This window comes from Leishmania major, chromosome 20 (genome assembly GCF_000002725.2).
Source record: "Leishmania major strain Friedlin complete genome, chromosome 20".
NCBI classification, from domain to species: Eukaryota; Euglenozoa; class Kinetoplastea; order Trypanosomatida; family Trypanosomatidae; genus Leishmania; species Leishmania major.
The window spans coordinates 405,857-422,366 of record NC_007261.2 but is presented as its reverse complement, the minus strand read 5'-3'; the positions used below and the strand labels follow the sequence as shown (position 1 = coordinate 422,366).

The 16,510-nt window shown below is 60.8% G+C and overlaps 5 protein-coding genes across 5 annotated transcripts; all 5 read right to left on the bottom strand.

Moving 5' to 3' along the window:
- Positions 1-196: 196 nt before the first annotated feature.
- LMJF_20_1020 (hypothetical protein) lies at positions 197-3,259 on the bottom strand (the record flags this gene model as incomplete). Its single annotated transcript, XM_001682802.1, has 1 exon — positions 197-3,259. The coding sequence occupies one exon, from the start codon at positions 3,257-3,259 to the stop codon at positions 197-199; it is 3,063 nt and encodes a 1,020-aa protein (XP_001682854.1).
- Positions 3,260-5,314: 2,055 nt separating this feature from the next.
- On the bottom strand, positions 5,315-5,638 carry LMJF_20_1010 (putative glutaredoxin; the record flags this gene model as incomplete). The annotated part of the gene is made up of 1 exon (XM_001682801.1): positions 5,315-5,638. One exon carries the CDS (start codon positions 5,636-5,638, stop codon positions 5,315-5,317), a length of 324 nt encoding a protein of 107 aa, XP_001682853.1.
- A 969-nt stretch (positions 5,639-6,607) lies between these two features.
- Positions 6,608-8,776, bottom strand: LMJF_20_1000 (conserved hypothetical protein; the record flags this gene model as incomplete). The annotated part of the gene is made up of 1 exon (XM_001682800.1): positions 6,608-8,776. The coding sequence occupies one exon, from the start codon at positions 8,774-8,776 to the stop codon at positions 6,608-6,610; it is 2,169 nt and encodes a 722-aa protein (XP_001682852.1).
- Positions 8,777-11,327: 2,551 nt separating this feature from the next.
- LMJF_20_0990 (hypothetical protein) lies at positions 11,328-12,842 on the bottom strand (the record flags this gene model as incomplete). Its single annotated transcript, XM_001682799.1, has 1 exon — positions 11,328-12,842. One exon carries the CDS (start codon positions 12,840-12,842, stop codon positions 11,328-11,330), a length of 1,515 nt encoding a protein of 504 aa, XP_001682851.1.
- Positions 12,843-13,902: 1,060 nt separating this feature from the next.
- Positions 13,903-15,981, bottom strand: LMJF_20_0980 (conserved hypothetical protein; the record flags this gene model as incomplete). Its single annotated transcript, XM_001682798.1, has 1 exon — positions 13,903-15,981. The coding sequence occupies one exon, from the start codon at positions 15,979-15,981 to the stop codon at positions 13,903-13,905; it is 2,079 nt and encodes a 692-aa protein (XP_001682850.1).
- Positions 15,982-16,510: the final 529 nt, after the last annotated feature.

The window sequence follows — 16,510 nt, the reverse complement described above, 5'->3', positions numbered from 1 at the left end:
TTTGTTTGTGACTTGTGCCGCTCCGCCGAGTCGTCGAGTTGTAGCGTCGCCTCGCTTCCACCCAAAGCCGTGCGCCTTAGCGGCGGCACGGCTCCGCTGACGTCTTTTCGTCCCGGCTGGCCCGGGGGACGCTGCGCCCTCAAAGGCGAATCCCGAGATGAAAGTGCACGAGGACAGTATTGGAGACGACGAGCTGCTACAGTGGCTCCAAGCTCTCTCCAGCGGGGGTATCGTGGTCGCGGTTTACACTAAGCTGATGCGAAGCTGCGCTCGCGACCGCCCAGTCGACGCCATGGCTTTCGCGCTTCCGCTGACTGTGGCCCCGAGTGCTGCTTCCGATTTTGCCGCGCTCGTACCTCATGCGCATGCCGGAACAGCTCGGGGAGGCTGACTGCGTTCCTGAAGAGGCGCTTCGATCGTTGGTAGTGTTGCCCAGATAGAAGGACGACTGGTGGTCCTCGAGAAATGAGCGGAAAGAGTCGACCGAAGGAATGAACGTTCCGAAACATGTGTCACTGTTCATGTGACGCATTCTGGCCTCGTGACCGGGGCGGCGCATCAGGGAGGTGATGGAGTGCGGCCTCTGGCCTGCGGTGTTTGTGAAAGAGATGTTGTCTAGCGTGGAGGAGCGCGGCAGCTGCAGGCCCGTCCACAGCTCTCCACGGCTACTGTTACTCGCTAACATGCTGGCGGCACTGCTTTCTCTTCGCAATCCAGCCACAGACTCCTCGCGGTTTCCACGCTGGCGGGAACGGCGTTTGTGAGCCGCCTTGAACCTCCCCGCTTTACTGGACACGTTACTGGTCGCCGCCGCACCCGCCGACTGCGGTGGCAGCGTTGCGGGGACGCGTAGCTCAGTTCCTTGAGCCTTACCGTGACCACAAGGATCCCCATCCGCCACCGCTTCTTCCTCCTTCGGCACAGGAGTCCACCCCTCCCCCGTCTCTGTGGAGGAGCCGACTGATGAGTGGGCGGAGAGCAGATGGGAACCGCCTCGGTGATCCTCGCCCCTTTGGAGCACGCTGTGGAACCGAAACACCGCCCTCTGTGAGCCCTGCTGCGGCGTCGGCAGTGGCAAGGACGTCGGGGACGGCATTGGGCTGATGCCCGCAGCCGGCACGACGGCCTCCTCGATAACCACCGCATCATCGTCGCTTGGGTGGCGCGGTGTGGCGCCGACCTCGGATTCCGGTGACATCGCAGTCCACGTGCCGACATCCCCGGCTTGCCTTCTCCACTCAAAAGAGGAGCGGAGCTGCTGCTGAGGCGACCGGCTGGCGGTTGCTGCCACCGTTGGCGGCACACCGCCGACCATCAGCGGGCTTGATACGCCGCCGAATGCGACCTTAGTGGTGCCAGCAACATCGCTGATTCGGCAAGCAGCTCCGTCGCGCTCGCCGTCGGTCGAACCGCTGCCTGACTTGGTGTTGCTGTAGAGCTGCTGCTGCGGCTTGAATGACATGGGTGCTATCTGTGCCGGCAGATTGGGCAGGGGGGTCGAGCACACCGAGAAACTCGCACCCAGCGTTGCTGCCCCTGCCTCGACACCGCCTTTTGGCACCACGAATGGCGGCAGAGCAGCAGCTGCAGCTTCTTTCAAGCACCCCGGGGTCTCCTTGCATCCTCGCTCGTGGGTTCCCGGTGACGGCGCCGCCGCCGTCGCTGCGACGACGGCGGCCTTGACGGCCGCATGGTCCACATATGTCCGCGCTACGGGAAGGGCACGGAGCACGCGCAGCTCGGTCGGTGCGCCGCGCACGTCGGCATACGCACTGCCACTGAACAGCGCACACACCTTGGCCTCTAGAGGCCGTACAGAGGGGTTCTCGCGCTGAGTGTCCGTGGCTGGTTCACCAATCGGAGTCAGAGTCGGGCCAGCACGACCCGCCGACGCCACCGATGCGGGCCTGGCGGCCACCCCTACACCGAAGAGCGTTGCAGTCACGCTTGAATTCACACCCTGCGAAGAGTTGCCAGCAGCGCTGCTAGCTGGGTTGTGAAGGTCGTGTACCGGTGGCGACGATCCCCACCCTTTCGGGAGTGCGCGCAGCGTCGGTGAGAGGAGGCCTTGCGGTAGCGGCTGCGGTGGAGGCGACAGCCTCTCCATGGCGCCAGGGCCCGCCAGCCCGACGGCCGAGGACAAGCGTGTGGTGGAAACACGGGTGGCATTTAGGTCGCTGTTCCGCCTTCCACTGACACACGTGCTGTGTACAGAGGCGATGGCGAGGGCGGCGTGCGCCTCCGCCGGCGGCGAGGACGACAACATGGGACTCGATGTCGACGGAGCGTGCGTGTGGGTGGCGCGTGTGCGCGACAAAGGTGGTAACGGTTCCAGGGGGAGCGAGAGGAGTGCCAAGCAGCGGCGACCTCTCGAGGTAGCGCTGGAAAGGCGCTGCCCTGCTGAGCCAGGCGATCCCGGATTGGGCCACGGCGACAGCGGCTGCAACTCGCTGGCGACGGCACGCGTGCCCATGCCGCTTGCGAGGGTCGCAGCGCTAGAGGCGGGAGCGACTGCCGCAGCGTCACAGCCCTCCAAGGAGCTGGCGCTGTTGTGCTGCGGCAGTCGCTGTGGCTTCTGCTGAGGATGTAAGGGGTTGGCAAAGCGTTGAGAGCTGTGTTTCAGTGCAAGCGACCCGAGGCTGCAGGTGTCGCTTGGCGGTGCAGCCGCTGGAGGGGCTGGAAACACCCGTTCCCTTTCTGCCGCAGCTGTGGAGAAGGAAAGGGCAATTTGGGTGGGGCGGAAAGATGGCAGATCGAGCAGCCGCCTCGCAAACTGCTGGGAGGTCAGCTCAGCGTCGCCGCCCTCCATGCTGGTGCGTCTGCCTCCGAGAGGTGGCGGGCACGGAATGAAGAGCACATTTTCCGCGCTCGGATCCGGCGGCAACACGCTCCAGCGGGAGGCGCGACCCTCAGCGACTGCCGCGGCAGCTTCGGCCTCCCCGAAGAACAACGTAGTTGCCGCCGTCGGTGACGCGGTGCTCGCTGTTTGCTGCTTAGGTCTCTGTTGCGGGGCGCTGGAGAGTCGTGAAGGATGTGGCGCCGCGTGGATGCGATGGTCGACCGCCCCGCCGCCGCTGCCGCTGTTGCTGCCCTGACGGTGCCGAAATGCAGAGCATGAAATACGGTACTCGCCGCCGCGGCGCAGATTAGTGCGCAGCTTATCGGATCGGATGACCTCGCCGTAGGTGGTCGTGCTGAGCTCCAGGTCGTCAAACTCCTCGTTCATTGTGGCAGTCAGCACTGCGGTGGTGGCCGTCATAACGAGCGGTGTCTCTAACGACTCTTCAACGGAGGTGTAGGACGGAGAACACTGGAAAACGCTCCTGCGAGTCGATGGCAGAGTCTCTGAGGAGGAGTGCACCTCCGGCATAACGCTGGGGTCTAACCAGGGAAGTGTTGGCTGCCGTGATCGAGTCGCACGGGCGGTGATGGTGGGGGCTACAGATGGCATCCGCACTCTGGTGCCGTCGCCGTCAAAGGGAGTGTCCATGCTCGTGGAGGGTCGCATGACCACGCCGGACGGCCGAGCTTGGTGTATGTATCCTTCCTCTGAATGCGCGGTCTGCGAGTTTCTGTGCGTGTGTGCACAGCTGCGCACCGGAGCACAGACACTCGAGCGGAGAAAGAGGGAGCGGAGAGAATCACACTTTTCCTGCGATAGTGGTAATAATGACGAAAAACCCACCCCCACACCCACTCTCCACCCACCTCCCCACACACGCACACAACACTCAGCTACACAGGCAGACGACGGCGGAAGGCGGGCCGAGGAGAGAGGGACGTGCAAACCATGCACCGACACAGTGATCTATACATGAAAAGCAAGCAAAAGCAACGACAACAAAATAAAGGGGGGAAGGGGCAGACGAAGAAAGAGACACAGGAAGGGAAAGAGAAGGGTCTGGAGGAGGAGGGGAGGAGGAGGGAGGGGATGGAGAGGGAGAGTCAAATATACCCGCACACAGAACAACAAATAGAAAACGGTGTGTGTGTGTGTATCCTATACGTATGCAGCACACACACACACATAAATATATATATATATATATTTATATGCCTATACACATATACATATCCATATATCAAAACACACACACACACACACACACACGAACGCAATCAGTGTAGTACAACAACAGGAACGGAGTCCAAGACGTACAAAAGACGGAAAATCCAAAACAGGAAACACAAGGAACAACCACAGAAAAGAAGAGGGGCGAGGGCGGTCAGCGAGCACCTGCGAGAGAGGAGGTGGTGGTGGCACGGAGGGCAAACGGTAGTGGAAAAGGGAAGAGGAATGGGTTTGGCAGTTGTGCGAGTGGCAGCGTTCAAGGGGAAGCGTACTTGTCTGCGCGCACAGGCACAGAAAGCTGACGAAAGCCTCGACAGACACTCTTTATTTTCCGGTTTCTGGTAGCCTTCAGAGAAGAGGTACCGGTGAACACAATCGGTTGTGCTCTTCTTTGGGCTATGTAATTCTTCTCGTGTTTTCCCTCGCTCTAGACCCCTTCGTGAGCGGCTAGGGTGTGGCGAAGTGGCAAGGGTAACAGAGAGAGAGAGAGAGGAGCGTAGAAGTAACTATGGTAGCCGGAGGGTTCGTGCATGCGGAGATGCGGGGCATGAGGGATGCGATGTAGACACACATGTACATCGAGGGAAGCAGCCGGAGGAGGTGGCGACGCGTACACGTGCGCATATTGAAGCCTCTTCTTAAAACGAAGCGTTGAGGGACGGAAGCCAGTTCTTCGCTTCAGGGGCAAGCAGCGCGATAATCCATGGCGCCCGTACACGCGTTGTGTGGAAGGGGTTTGTACCGGTGAAGAACAACGCAGACAAAACAAGCAGCCCAACGGCGACTGACAGACACCCAGACTCGGCCCCTCCTCCTCCTCCTCGCCGCTCAGGGGAATGCACACTCATGCCAGCCAACAATGTTCTGGAGAGGCGCGCAGCGATGCTGTTCAGCGGAGCTGCGAGCGATCAGCGAGGTCTTGCACGCACGCGTACACGCCCAACGTGCAAATCGGAGGTGAGGAGAGGAGCGGAAAAACGAAAGAAAACAGTGCCGGAGAGGGAGAGGAGGCGAAGAGAGAGAGAGAGAGAGATGCGGGAGCGGGAGAAGACACCCCATCGACCCGTCCTTGAACGCCGGAGGAGCGCTGCGGCGCAGCGGGGCACATCCTCGAAGAAAAAAGTCAAGCCCCGATCCAAAACCAGCAAACTGAAGTGGCGGTGTTGCGTTCCTCTCCTGCTCAGCACACCATACCGCATTATTCTATCACAACCTCGCACTCTCTCGCAGTCTCGCGCTAGCTTACCGCTTCTCCAGAGTCTCGGAGAGCTCTCTCTTGTGGTAGAGCGCGATGAGGTCGTCGTATCCGCCAAGGTACTTACCGTTGAGGAACACCTGTGGCACTGTGTGCACGCCGGTGCGGGCCACCACCTCCTGAAAAACCTCTCGCCCGTTGGGAATGATGTCAATCTCCAGCGAGACGAAGCGATGCTTCAGCTCAATCAGCAACATCTTCAGCTTGGTGGAGAACTGACAGTAGGTGGCGGAGATGAGCACGATGCGGTTGCGGCGCAGCATCGAGTCCAGAAACTGCGGCGCACGTGCAGGATCTAGGACTTGATTCATGGTTGGAGAGGTGTACCAGCGTATGTCCGTGTTTACGTCTGTGTGTGGTAGACGTTTTCGGCTTGCCCTCCGCTGTTCGAGAGCCTGCTTCCTCTCAAAAGTAAGTCGATCAATTAGAGCAGATAGAGAGAAAGAGAGAGAGAGAGGGAGGAAGGGGTTAAGGAAAGGGGTTGAGGATAGCGGTGATTGGCGGTGGATGCGTGAGAGGTAAGACGAGCGTGTGCAAGCGTGGTGCCTCACCCCACTGCTCGGCATACATATCGATACATATAGATGCATGCATATGATGGGGAAGAGGAAAAAGAACAGTAGCGCGCGGCGAGGCACACACGCGCAAAGTGGAGAGTCGTGTTGCAGTTTGTAGCGGAGGCCAAAAGACAGCGATTATGCTGTCCATGGTGACGCGCAGGAACCGTTTATGTCGCCCTTTCTCTGCCCTGCGTGGGTCCTACAACCCCTCCTGAACGCCGTGGCTGTCACGAAGATCGTCGCTGCATCATGTGCGGTGACAGGAGCGCCGGAGGGAGGAGTTGGCGACGATACACTCGGTGCGCTTCAGCTGTGTCGTCACCAACGAGCGATGGAAACACTCAGTAAGCGCACGCACCCAAAACCCGCCGCAACAACACTCTGGCACAGATGTGCATCATTATCATGACCGCCTTTAGGAAATATCGTTATTCGTTTCGCTGCCGTGCAAACCAGCTTCTTGCTGGCCGGAAGGCAGACTTCTGCTCGCGATCAACGCGCAGACGGAGAGAAGGCACGACACGAAGGAGGAGGGCGAGCAGGCCATGGGCTTCACGTGCGATAGGGCAAAGACATCCATGCGAAAGAAGGCACTGTTAGCCGCTGCAGAATTGCCCACAGCCACCGCCCTTCTCCACCCCCTTCCCCCAAACAGGCTACACGGTGACGCGCTGCCTCTCTGCCACGGCGCCCATATCCCCTCCTCCTCCACCTTCCGTGCTACTCTTCCACATCGCACAGATACTCCGAGGCCGCCGACGACGACTCTGTCTCTGACACATCCAGGCTGAACTCTTCTGCCAGCGTGCTGTGCACCTGTGTGAAGCCCAGCGCGGGGCTGTCGGATGGAAAGAAGCCACTGCCGCCGCTGCCTCCGTTCATCATACTCCCATGTAGTCCTCTCGACCCGGCAGCGCCACTGCCGATACCACTCCACTGAGACTGGTGCTGCAGCAGCGGAGAGAGGAGAGGCCCCAGGAGACTGCTGGTGCTCGCCGATCGATTCACGCCGACCGGCGATCGGGTCGAGGGAGAGCTGAGCGCTGCGTGGCGGTCGTGCTGCTGCTGTTGCATTATGTCACGGGCAGTGGGAGTCGCGACGCCGCTGCTGCGGTTGCTGTAGAGGATGTTTGGGGTGGTTTCCTGCGGAGCGGAGGCCGGCGATCGCTTCGCAGGGGGTTTTTCTTCTTCCTGTTGCTGCTGCTGCTGCGGCGGCGCCTGCCGCGGAGGAGGATGATCAAGAGAAGCAGTGTTCGTGCCCGCGTGGCTTGGCGTCTTCTTACCATGTGGGCTGGTGATTTGCCGCTGACCCGGCACAGGGCGGAGAGGAGGCGGGGAGAGAGGCGGTGTTGGAATCCTCGATAAAGTCGCCATATCGGCTGCATCCGATGTTGCTGCGGCGGACGCTGCTGAGGTGGCAGCGCTGGACTTGCGTGACTTGCGTGCCGGTGATGCCGGCCTTGGAGCACTTTCGGTGTCGCTGTCGATGAGTGTCGACGGCAGAGGTAGGGTGGCATCCCTTAAATTGGCAGATGATGCAGGCGTGGAAGCCTTGACCTCGTCTTGCCTCAGGCCCATCTTCCTCCGCGCCGCCTTGCTCTTTTCCGGCGTCGGAAGCGGCGACGTCTCTGGGAACGACGTCAGAGGCGTGACCTGAGTGCTCGGGTGCCGCACAGGGGGTAGTGCCGGCGGATCCTCGGCAGTGACTTCATCGCTGCGCCACCGCTTTCCACGATGCTGCGGCTGCTTCGGGGGCTGGGATGCATCAGCGGCGAGCCGCTCCGCAAGAGGCGTGCCGCCCGCAACTTCGCCATGGACGTCGTTGCCGCCACCTGCGCGGCTGCTGCCGCGTGTCGTTTTCGCGCTCACGCGGCCTCCCGCCGCATCGGCTTCGCTGTCTTTGCAGTCCTCCGCGACGGCGTCGACGTGCACACGCGAGGCCTTCTTGCGTCTCTCCCACTGCTTTTTCTGCTGCTGCTGCTGCAGTGAAGGTGGCGTCTCTTCAAACGCGACGAGGACGTCGGTTGCCACCTTGGCTGCTTGCCGCACGGAGAGAGGAGTGCCCAGGAGCTGCTCTCCTCGCGCCGCCTCAACATCGCCGACCACGTCCACACCTTGCACGGACGCCCTCTGCTGCTGCTGCTGCTGCTCTTGCGTTGGTGACGCTTCAGCGAGAGGGGCCGGGTCGGAGAGCGTGGTAGTGATCAGCGGGAGTTTGTCCATGTCCTCTTCGACAGCCTTCAGGCGTCGCGTGTACTTTCGCTGCGTTGAAATCACCTTCTTTCTTGCTACACTAGCACGCGCCGCATCATCTGCAGGTGTCAGCGCTGAAGACGATTCTGCCGTCACCGCCGTTGCACCCGCCGCTTCTGCAGGGGTACTGGCAGCAGTACCTTGGTTGTGCGTGCTCCTCGCCAACACATCGTCTTCCACCTTCGAGGGCTCCGCTGCCGATGCGGTTGCTGCGAGAGGCATCGGCGACGAGGCCAGGGTGGCTTGCGTGTTCCAAAGTGATGCGGAAGGCTGGGTTGATGTTGCTGTTGTTGAGGTGGCTGCCCTGAGCCCTCCCTTCATGCGCATGACCCAGTAGTGCCGATCTGCCTTCACGTAATAGCATCCATCGGGCAGTCCTTCAGAGGAGCAGACACGGTAGACACTCTCACGCTTCTCCCGGGAATCAGCACTAACTTCGACGCCATTGCTGACGGCCGCGTCTCCCCGGGTGCCATGGCGGTTGCTGTGGTGCAGCTTTGCCTTTCGCTTCTCTGCCAGGCAGTACTGCCCATCGCCACCAAGAAGCACGCGCAGGTTCACGATACCGGTCGTCAGGGCGGGTCGCCCACAAAACAGGATGCGCACCGCTGCAGTTTCCAGAGGATGCAGCTCCATGCGTGCCTCTGGTCGCCTGGCGTGGGCCAGCGGCAATGGGGAGGAGAAGAGAGAGAAGGCACTTCGCGTTTTTTTTGGGGGAAGGGGCGGTGGTGAAGACGGTCTGAACCGCAACCAGAGAATGCTGGGCTGGACTACCGACCAGCCACGACGAAAGGAAGTGAAGGGAAAGTAGAAGCGATGAGCAGCGCTGAGCGTCTGTGTCACGTTGCCGTTTGCTGGAGATAGAAGTTGCCCTTCTTTGGTGGATGCACTGAAGTTTGCTGATCAGGTGAATACGCTCGGGGTTACGAGGATGGCAGCTGATCGTGAGGGGAAGGCGGAGAGACGATGGTTGCATATCGCACGAGCGGTATCGCCATGATCGCAGCGAGCGTGTGCGCGCACATCTCCGCTCGGCTTTGCAGTGACCTGGCTCTCTCTCTCTCTCTGATGTCAGCATGCACACGCCGCGAAGGGGGATGGGATGGGGCGGGCGCCGGTGGACAGAGAGAGGGAGGACGGTGGCGCTGAGAAGCCCTGGAAACAAGCGAGACATTTCAGGCACACAGAGCCACTTGCACTTTGGGAGCTCATGTCTTCAAGAGATTCCCTGCATACGTGGCGGTGGGTTGTCGAACCAGTACACCTGCTTTTCCTTTTTTGTGGCCATTGCTCGGATAAGTCTCTGTCGCCATCCTGTGTGACCTCGAGCGTCTGTCAGCAGGAGACGGAAACAGGGTGTTGTCAGGCAGGACAGGCGCGGGCGGGCTGGTGGGGGGGGGCGGAATAGATTGCACCTGCTTCTTTCTCCCTTAGTTCCCTCCATGACACACACGCACACACACGCACACACACGAACGCACGCACACACACACACACACACACACACACACACACACGCACTTGCGAAGGAGGACTTCAGAGCATAGCAGAACCGAAAATATGCATCTCCTTCTCTTCTTCCTCTCTTGAGAAATAAGAGCGTCTTCAGCCGTTTTGTTAGGAATTTGTATTTTCACGTTGTACGTCATCATGTCGACCATACCTCCGCGTGTGTGTGTGTGTGTGTGTGTGTGTGCACACCAGCACTCAGATGCGCTTCGCCTTCCTTTCTAGTGGCGCCGCTTGGCCACTCCGCTGCAACTCGTTCCGCACCGGGGAAGAAGTCCACCGGGAGTGCTGCAGGTTTCTAGTCGAGACCCACAAGAAAGTACCTGCTTGAGGGCTTTCTTTACTTGCCGAGCCTTGATCTCCAACGACTCGATTTACGCCATCAACTCATCCCACCCCACACCCGCAGGTGCACATACACGTACACACACATACACATACACAGACGCACAAACCTTGATCGGCACCATGCAAGCACTTGTACACACAAGCACCCCCCCCCCCCCCCCCACACACACACACATACACACACTGGGCAACCGGTGTAGGACACGGCCGGCCCACAGAGGGTCGGGGCGAGATTCCAGGGTCAAGGGAGAGAGAGAGAGAGAGAGAGACAGTAAAGAAGAAGCGCAGACGTTGGTAGCGGTGGGAATGGGGAGGAAGAGCGTCGAGCAATCTTGTATCCGCATCATCGCTTCAGAACTGCCCCGACGACGCGAGAGAGATGTGTAAACCGAATCCAGTTTTCGCACGTGCCTCGCTCTTGTCGGGCGACGGCGTTGCTCTCGCCGTGTCCTTCGCCTTATGAGCCATCGAGAGATGGCGGGGTGTTCGAGGGGTGTCTGGCGGCCGGCATTTGAGCTGCCGTTTCCGAAGAAATTCGCGCTGTGCGCCCTGCCTCCCCCTCTCTTTCTCTCTTTTCGCCCGTTTCGTTGGGTCGTCCTTTTAATTTCGCCTTCGTGGCCAGCGGGAGAGGAATGACCTCTCCGTCGCTGCTATCACCCCCCTCCCCCCTCCCCCACACACATAAACATACACATACATACCCGGCACAAGGATGCAAATAGAGACGTAGTTTCGACGTGTGTGGGGTGTGCGCGTGCGCATAGGTCGGCGCGGCTCGCCCTCTCCTTGCTGTGTCTGCGTCCGCTTCGCCTCTCACCTCGCCTGCAATGAGGAGGAGGGGGTGGGCGGGTCAGTGGTGGCGCTGCAGACTCACCGACAGACAAATACACTTCTACGTCGAGACCGAGACGGGCGCATAGGCACACACGGACACAGAGCACCAGCCGCTGCGGAAGAGCCGGCCTCATCGCTTTGTTAAGGCATGCGTTAATGTTGTTTTATTAGGAGAGTGAGCCGAGACTGTGCACGCTGGCGGAACCGCGCTTCCTCTCTCTCGGCTGCACATCAAGACTCGGCCGGCAGCTTCTCTACACGCGCGTCCAACCATCGCACAGAGAAAAGGCAACACACGCGCGGACATAATCGTTTCCGCCACATCCCACCGCCTCCCCCCCAACTCACTGTGTGATGGCGAGCGCCGCTGATGGGGCCCAAAGGACTGCGCCGATAATGCGCAACGGGGCCGGAGGGGAGGACGGCAGAGAACACGCTCCGCCTGCTTACCTTGGAGGTGTGTGCCCGCATCTTTGTGCGTATGCGAGCAGGCTGCTTACGTCAGCTGCGGTGCCGTAGCTGATGCGCTGCCATGGCGGAGGGCTTCTTGTATGTTTGCATGACCTCTGTCTGCCGCCTGCACCATGGCAGCGGTCAGTTGAGAAGAAGAGGAGGAGGATGGCGTCGCTGCGGAAAAGAGGTCGCTGCGTGAGGACCCCATGTACAGCACCGCTGCCACACACAACACCAGCAGCGTTGCCCGGTGCACTTTTTCTGAGGATGGGCCCACAGCCGTCGCAGAGCCAGCTGCTTTGGTGGAGACCCTCTTCTTCGGCCGGAGAGAGCCAGTAGATGATGCGCTTGTGTTTCTACTGTTGGTAGGTGCGCTAGCGCCAAATCCCTCCTCGGCTGCCGCGGCCGCTCTCTCCGCTGCCGCGCGCTGCTGCTGCTGGAAGACGTCCAATATCACCGCGAAGCTCTTTAGTACGTACGGCACCGTCACCGTCAGCGTGTAGTGCAGCGCGCGTCTCATGCCGAACGTGCCGCCTTCCACGCCATAAACCCTGCGCAGCAGATCGCGGAACATCTGCCCGATAAGCTGCGCATCTGTGACGTTCGACTGCGCGGAAAGCAGCGCCACGTAAAGCACCGACGAGAGTTGCTTCGCCGTTTGAGCCCAGAACTCGCGCTTCGCGGGAGGCAGCGACAATGCCGCTGCCGGCTCTACAGAAGGTGTCGGTGGTGCTTGCAGAGGCTTCGAGATGAGGGCCACGACATTGCCGACGTAGTAGCAGGTGGACTCGGCGTGCGGCACCATGGCCGCCGCCGTCGAAGCTGTGCCGACTTCCTTCGCTGCTACGGCGGCGAGGTGCACCTGCAAGATCTGGTGACCGGCGAGCAGCACCAGCGTAGCCTCTAGCGTAAGCTCCAAGTCGCGCTCGGCACTCAGAGTGTCTGCAAGATCGGCCGCCGTCCTACGTGTGACCTGGCCCGCGCCATCACGTGCAGAGGCGCTACTAATGCTGCGTTGAAAGGCCTTGTGCGCGAGGTACTGTACAGAGACTTGCAAGGACTCGGGTCGGATGTGGGCGGACTCGACATCGGCATAGAGCACCGCCGCCGCGCTTGGCTTCCCCGCTGTGTTGAAGTGCTTGTAGATGTGCATGGCTAGTGCACCAAGGTAGCGGTGTACAAGTTCTGTCGAGCTGGTGCTACTTGTTGTGCTGTCCTGTGTCGCCGCGGCGGCTTCATGTAGCTGCAGGGCTGCTACAGAGAGCACCAGCGACTTTCCCGTGAGCGCAAGCGTCGATGAGCCTGCGGCACTGCTGGCCCATGCCTGGAGTTCGGCTTCCGCCTCCGCCGCCGTTGGAAGGCGTCGAGCTGCACGAGCGGCATATCCATTACTCGGTGCCGCTGCCCCCGCGTGCCAGCGTCGACTGCACAAGAGAGCGGTCACGACCGTACGGGACGCGACGCTCGCACACCCCGACAGCGCATGGCGCGGGGAGGCCTCGATGGAGGCCAGCACCAGCCCACAGCTGCGGATCATGGGGAGCTGCACGCACCTCATGGTCGCGACGGCAAACGCTTCGAGCACGCTGATGACTGTCTACGGTCAGGGGTGCCGTTCGCTTTCTTTGCGTGCCAGCGTACATTCATGCACGCAAGGCACACAAGCCACACGTAGGCGATGCACAAGTGAAAACACGACAGCGCCCTATACAAGAGGACGGCGGTGGCGCGGTGATCGAGATGGGGAGAGCCAGGCGGAGGTAGATGCTGCGGCCCCTTTTCCAGGGCACTCTGTTATGTAGTGTGTCTCTCACACGATGCGCTGGCGCGCATCTACTACGCGCATGTGCACGTGTGTGCAGGGAAGGACATGGAAGAGAAAGAAAGTGGGGTGGGGCAGCGAGAGAGGAAGTACCACGAGCGCAAGAGCGGACAGGAACATGAGCTCAATGCGGCTGCTGCAAGCGCAAACCACACGGACATGCGGTGAGAAACTGCGGTGCTGTGTGGCGATGGACACCCATTCTCACCGTGGCGCCTCGCGACTCTAAAGTCTCCTTCACCCCGTTCCTTATCCACCACCTTCTCCCTGTACTGCCAAGTGGCGCATCGCCTGAGGCAAGCGAGGCATAGGTTGTGGGAGACGTTGAATCCGCTGCACCTCACCCTTTTCAGGACTGCTTGCACTTGATCTTCTCGCTGATGCGGCGGTTGGGGCTGCGCTTCCTTTCAAGAGAGACACCTCCCCAGACACACGCGGCGAAAAGAAAAGCAGCAGAACATGGGCAGGCGCACCTGAATGTGGCTAACGTGCTGCATGGCTGTTAACTGACTTCCGTTCGCGCGTTGATTGCTTTTATTAGGGTTTGCTCTGCTAGGGAGCCAGTTGCACGTGTGTGTTCCTTCCGGGCTCTCTCGATTTCGAACTCGAGCAGCGCACACAGACAGATATGCAGGCGCATACAAGCGAGGCAAAGTACCAATGTGCGAGGATGTGATGGGTAAGACACCACAAGGCGATGCAGAAGACGACAGATGAGTCCATCAGGGGCGTGCGGCTTCTGGAGGTGGGGTGACGGCAGTTTTGGTGCTTGCTACTTTCGCCAGCCCCACACACCCTACCGCGGCACGTAGGCGGGCGATATCCACGCATTCGCTGCCTGCCGATGGAGCCGTGCTTCCTCTTCTTCCCGCTGCAGCTGCTGCAGTGACCATGCAGACAGGCTTGACGGTGTGCCCATCGCTTCCAGGGACACGTAAAGATCGCGGAGTCGATCCTCCTCTGGCGCCGCTGGCGTCGCCAAGGATGCAGCTCGCGACGACTCGTTTAGTGTTGTCTGTGCGTCACCACTCCCCCTTACTGCCGCCGGTGCTTCTACCACGCTTTCGCGATCCAGCGCCATCACGGCAGCCAAGAGATCGCGCGCTATTTCCGCCGGCGGCGATGGCATCTCTTCCTCGCGCAGCTGCTCCATCATGGCTCCCGAGAGAGAAGTCGGGCTGCACCGCTCATCGTCAACGCCTGCGCCATCCCCCGCTGCCGGCGCACATCGCTCTCCCGCACCGCGATACGGCGCACCCGCAGCCACTGCTGGAGAGATGGAAAGGGTTGAGGACACAGCGTAGGCGTTGTAGTCCGCCACTGACGAGGCGAGTTTCTGCAGGTGCCGCATGGCACGGTCGACAGCCTCGTCGCTGCCGCTCCCGCCATCCCCTGCCGCTGCGCCACTGACCCCATCCGCTGCAAGCAGCTCACGCAGCAGCGGTCCCGCTACCGCGTAAGCCGGATCGCGCCGGGCGCGGCGATACGTGACGCGCAGCAGCGCCTCTTGCTCCTCTGCGCTGAAAGCTGTTCTGGGAAGCGTGGCCAGCATCCCTGTCCGCTCGTTGCGTCGGATGCGCATCAGCACAAATAGCACGTCCGCCATGGTGCAGCCGGCCTCCTCGTTGTCCAGCATGAAGGCAACCATCTCCTTCGCCACGCGAGACCCCCAGCGGACGCCCTTCTCCCTGCAGAAGAGCGACATAGCAAGCTGCATGGTGCGCGAGCAGATCACCTCATACGGCGACTCCGCGGCGGACACAGCAGCTAGCGTGGAGGAGGCAGGAACCACAAGACCGCTTCTGCTCCTCGCTCGCCGCTGCCGCCGATTGAACAGCTCCGCAGCACCACGCAGCACCTCCCACTTGCGCGTGTGCCGGAGAGTCAAGATGTGGTAAACGAACATGGCGTGCACCGCCACTGACATCGTGCCGTGGTGCTGGCTCATGTCATGGCAGAGGCGCCGCTGCAGCACGATGCCCTTCGATGTCTGCGGCGCCTGCTGCAGGTGCTGCTGGACCGGGGTGAGAGAAGGGTGCATCAAGCGGGCAAAAACGTCCGCGTCAAACGGGATGCTGTGTGCCTCCATGTAGGCGGCGTAGGCGAGCGCCTCTTCCAGCTTGCCCGCCGCCGTGCAGATATACACCCACGCACTGTGCACGGCCGAACTCATGTGCTGCTCCTGCTCCAGCTTTCGAAACAGTGCAGAGGCGGAGGTGAAGTAGAAGCGATCCAGCGTGCAGTGGTAGGCCGCCCAGCAGAGCAGATCCCGCAACACGGGCTCGGGAAGCGCGAACTGCTCCTCCGGCGGCTGCTGACGCGAGGAAAACGTAAGACACTTCATGAAGTCCTCGTAGATGATGTGTGGCATCGGTGCCTCGGCGTTGCACATGACATCCGCAAAGAGAAAGCGGTAGTCGTGCTCCATGATAATCTTCAACGCGTCGTGGTACGGGGAGTGCAGCACAATCTCACGCAGCGCCTCGTACGGCGGACTCCGCCAGAAGTCCTCCTTGTTGGGGAGGTAGCGCTCCACCCGGATCGAGCCGGCATTGGGGCTGGCGCTGCTGGTACTGCTGCCGACCTGGCGTGGAAGGTCTTGCAGCCACCGCTTCTGGAGGCCGCCGCTCCGCTCCGCGGCGAAAACGGTGGAATCTCTTTCCGGGAAGCCGTAGGGGATATCCGGGAGGGCAGCAGACCACTCCGCTGCCGCGCCAGACGCTGCGCCAGAGAACGCCCGTGTCTCCTGGGAGGAGGTGGAGGAGGCTCGCCGTACCTTGCTGGCCAATGCGGATGTGCGCGCCTTAGCGACCGCGCCGCTAAGGCGAGACGCCAACGAGCGGCGGCAGCACGAGACCGGCACCCAGGCGATCATGTGCGGAAGACTGTAGTGCCTCTACGCGGAGTAGCACGCAAGAAGAACGACAGAGAATGGCACCTACACACACGCACGCGCACACAGACACACAGACGAGGAGCCAAGACGATGCACGTGCAGGTTTTCGTAATGGACGAGAGAGAGAAAGAGCGAAAAGAAGACATGTAAACCCGATGAGTGAAAGAGTAGCGGTGCGATGCCGATAAGGCAATGGCCGATCCCCTGCTTTGAGCAGTGCACGTGTCTGTGCAGTCCGTCTTTCCTTTTCATGTTGTTGCTGCTCGCTTGTGTCTGCACGCTAGTTGTCCATGATCGAGGCATGTGGAATGACGCATGTGCACGTTTTCCTTCGCTAGGCATTTCCATGCATGCGCCTCCTCCTCCTCCTCCTCCCCCCTTTCTCTCGCCATCTCCCTGTCGTTCGTGCTGTCTTTAACCGTTGGACGTGCGCCCTTCGCCTCAGGTCCAATATCGAGCCTCACCCAAGCACAGCGCCACGTGCAGAGGAGGGTGAGCGGCGAAAGTG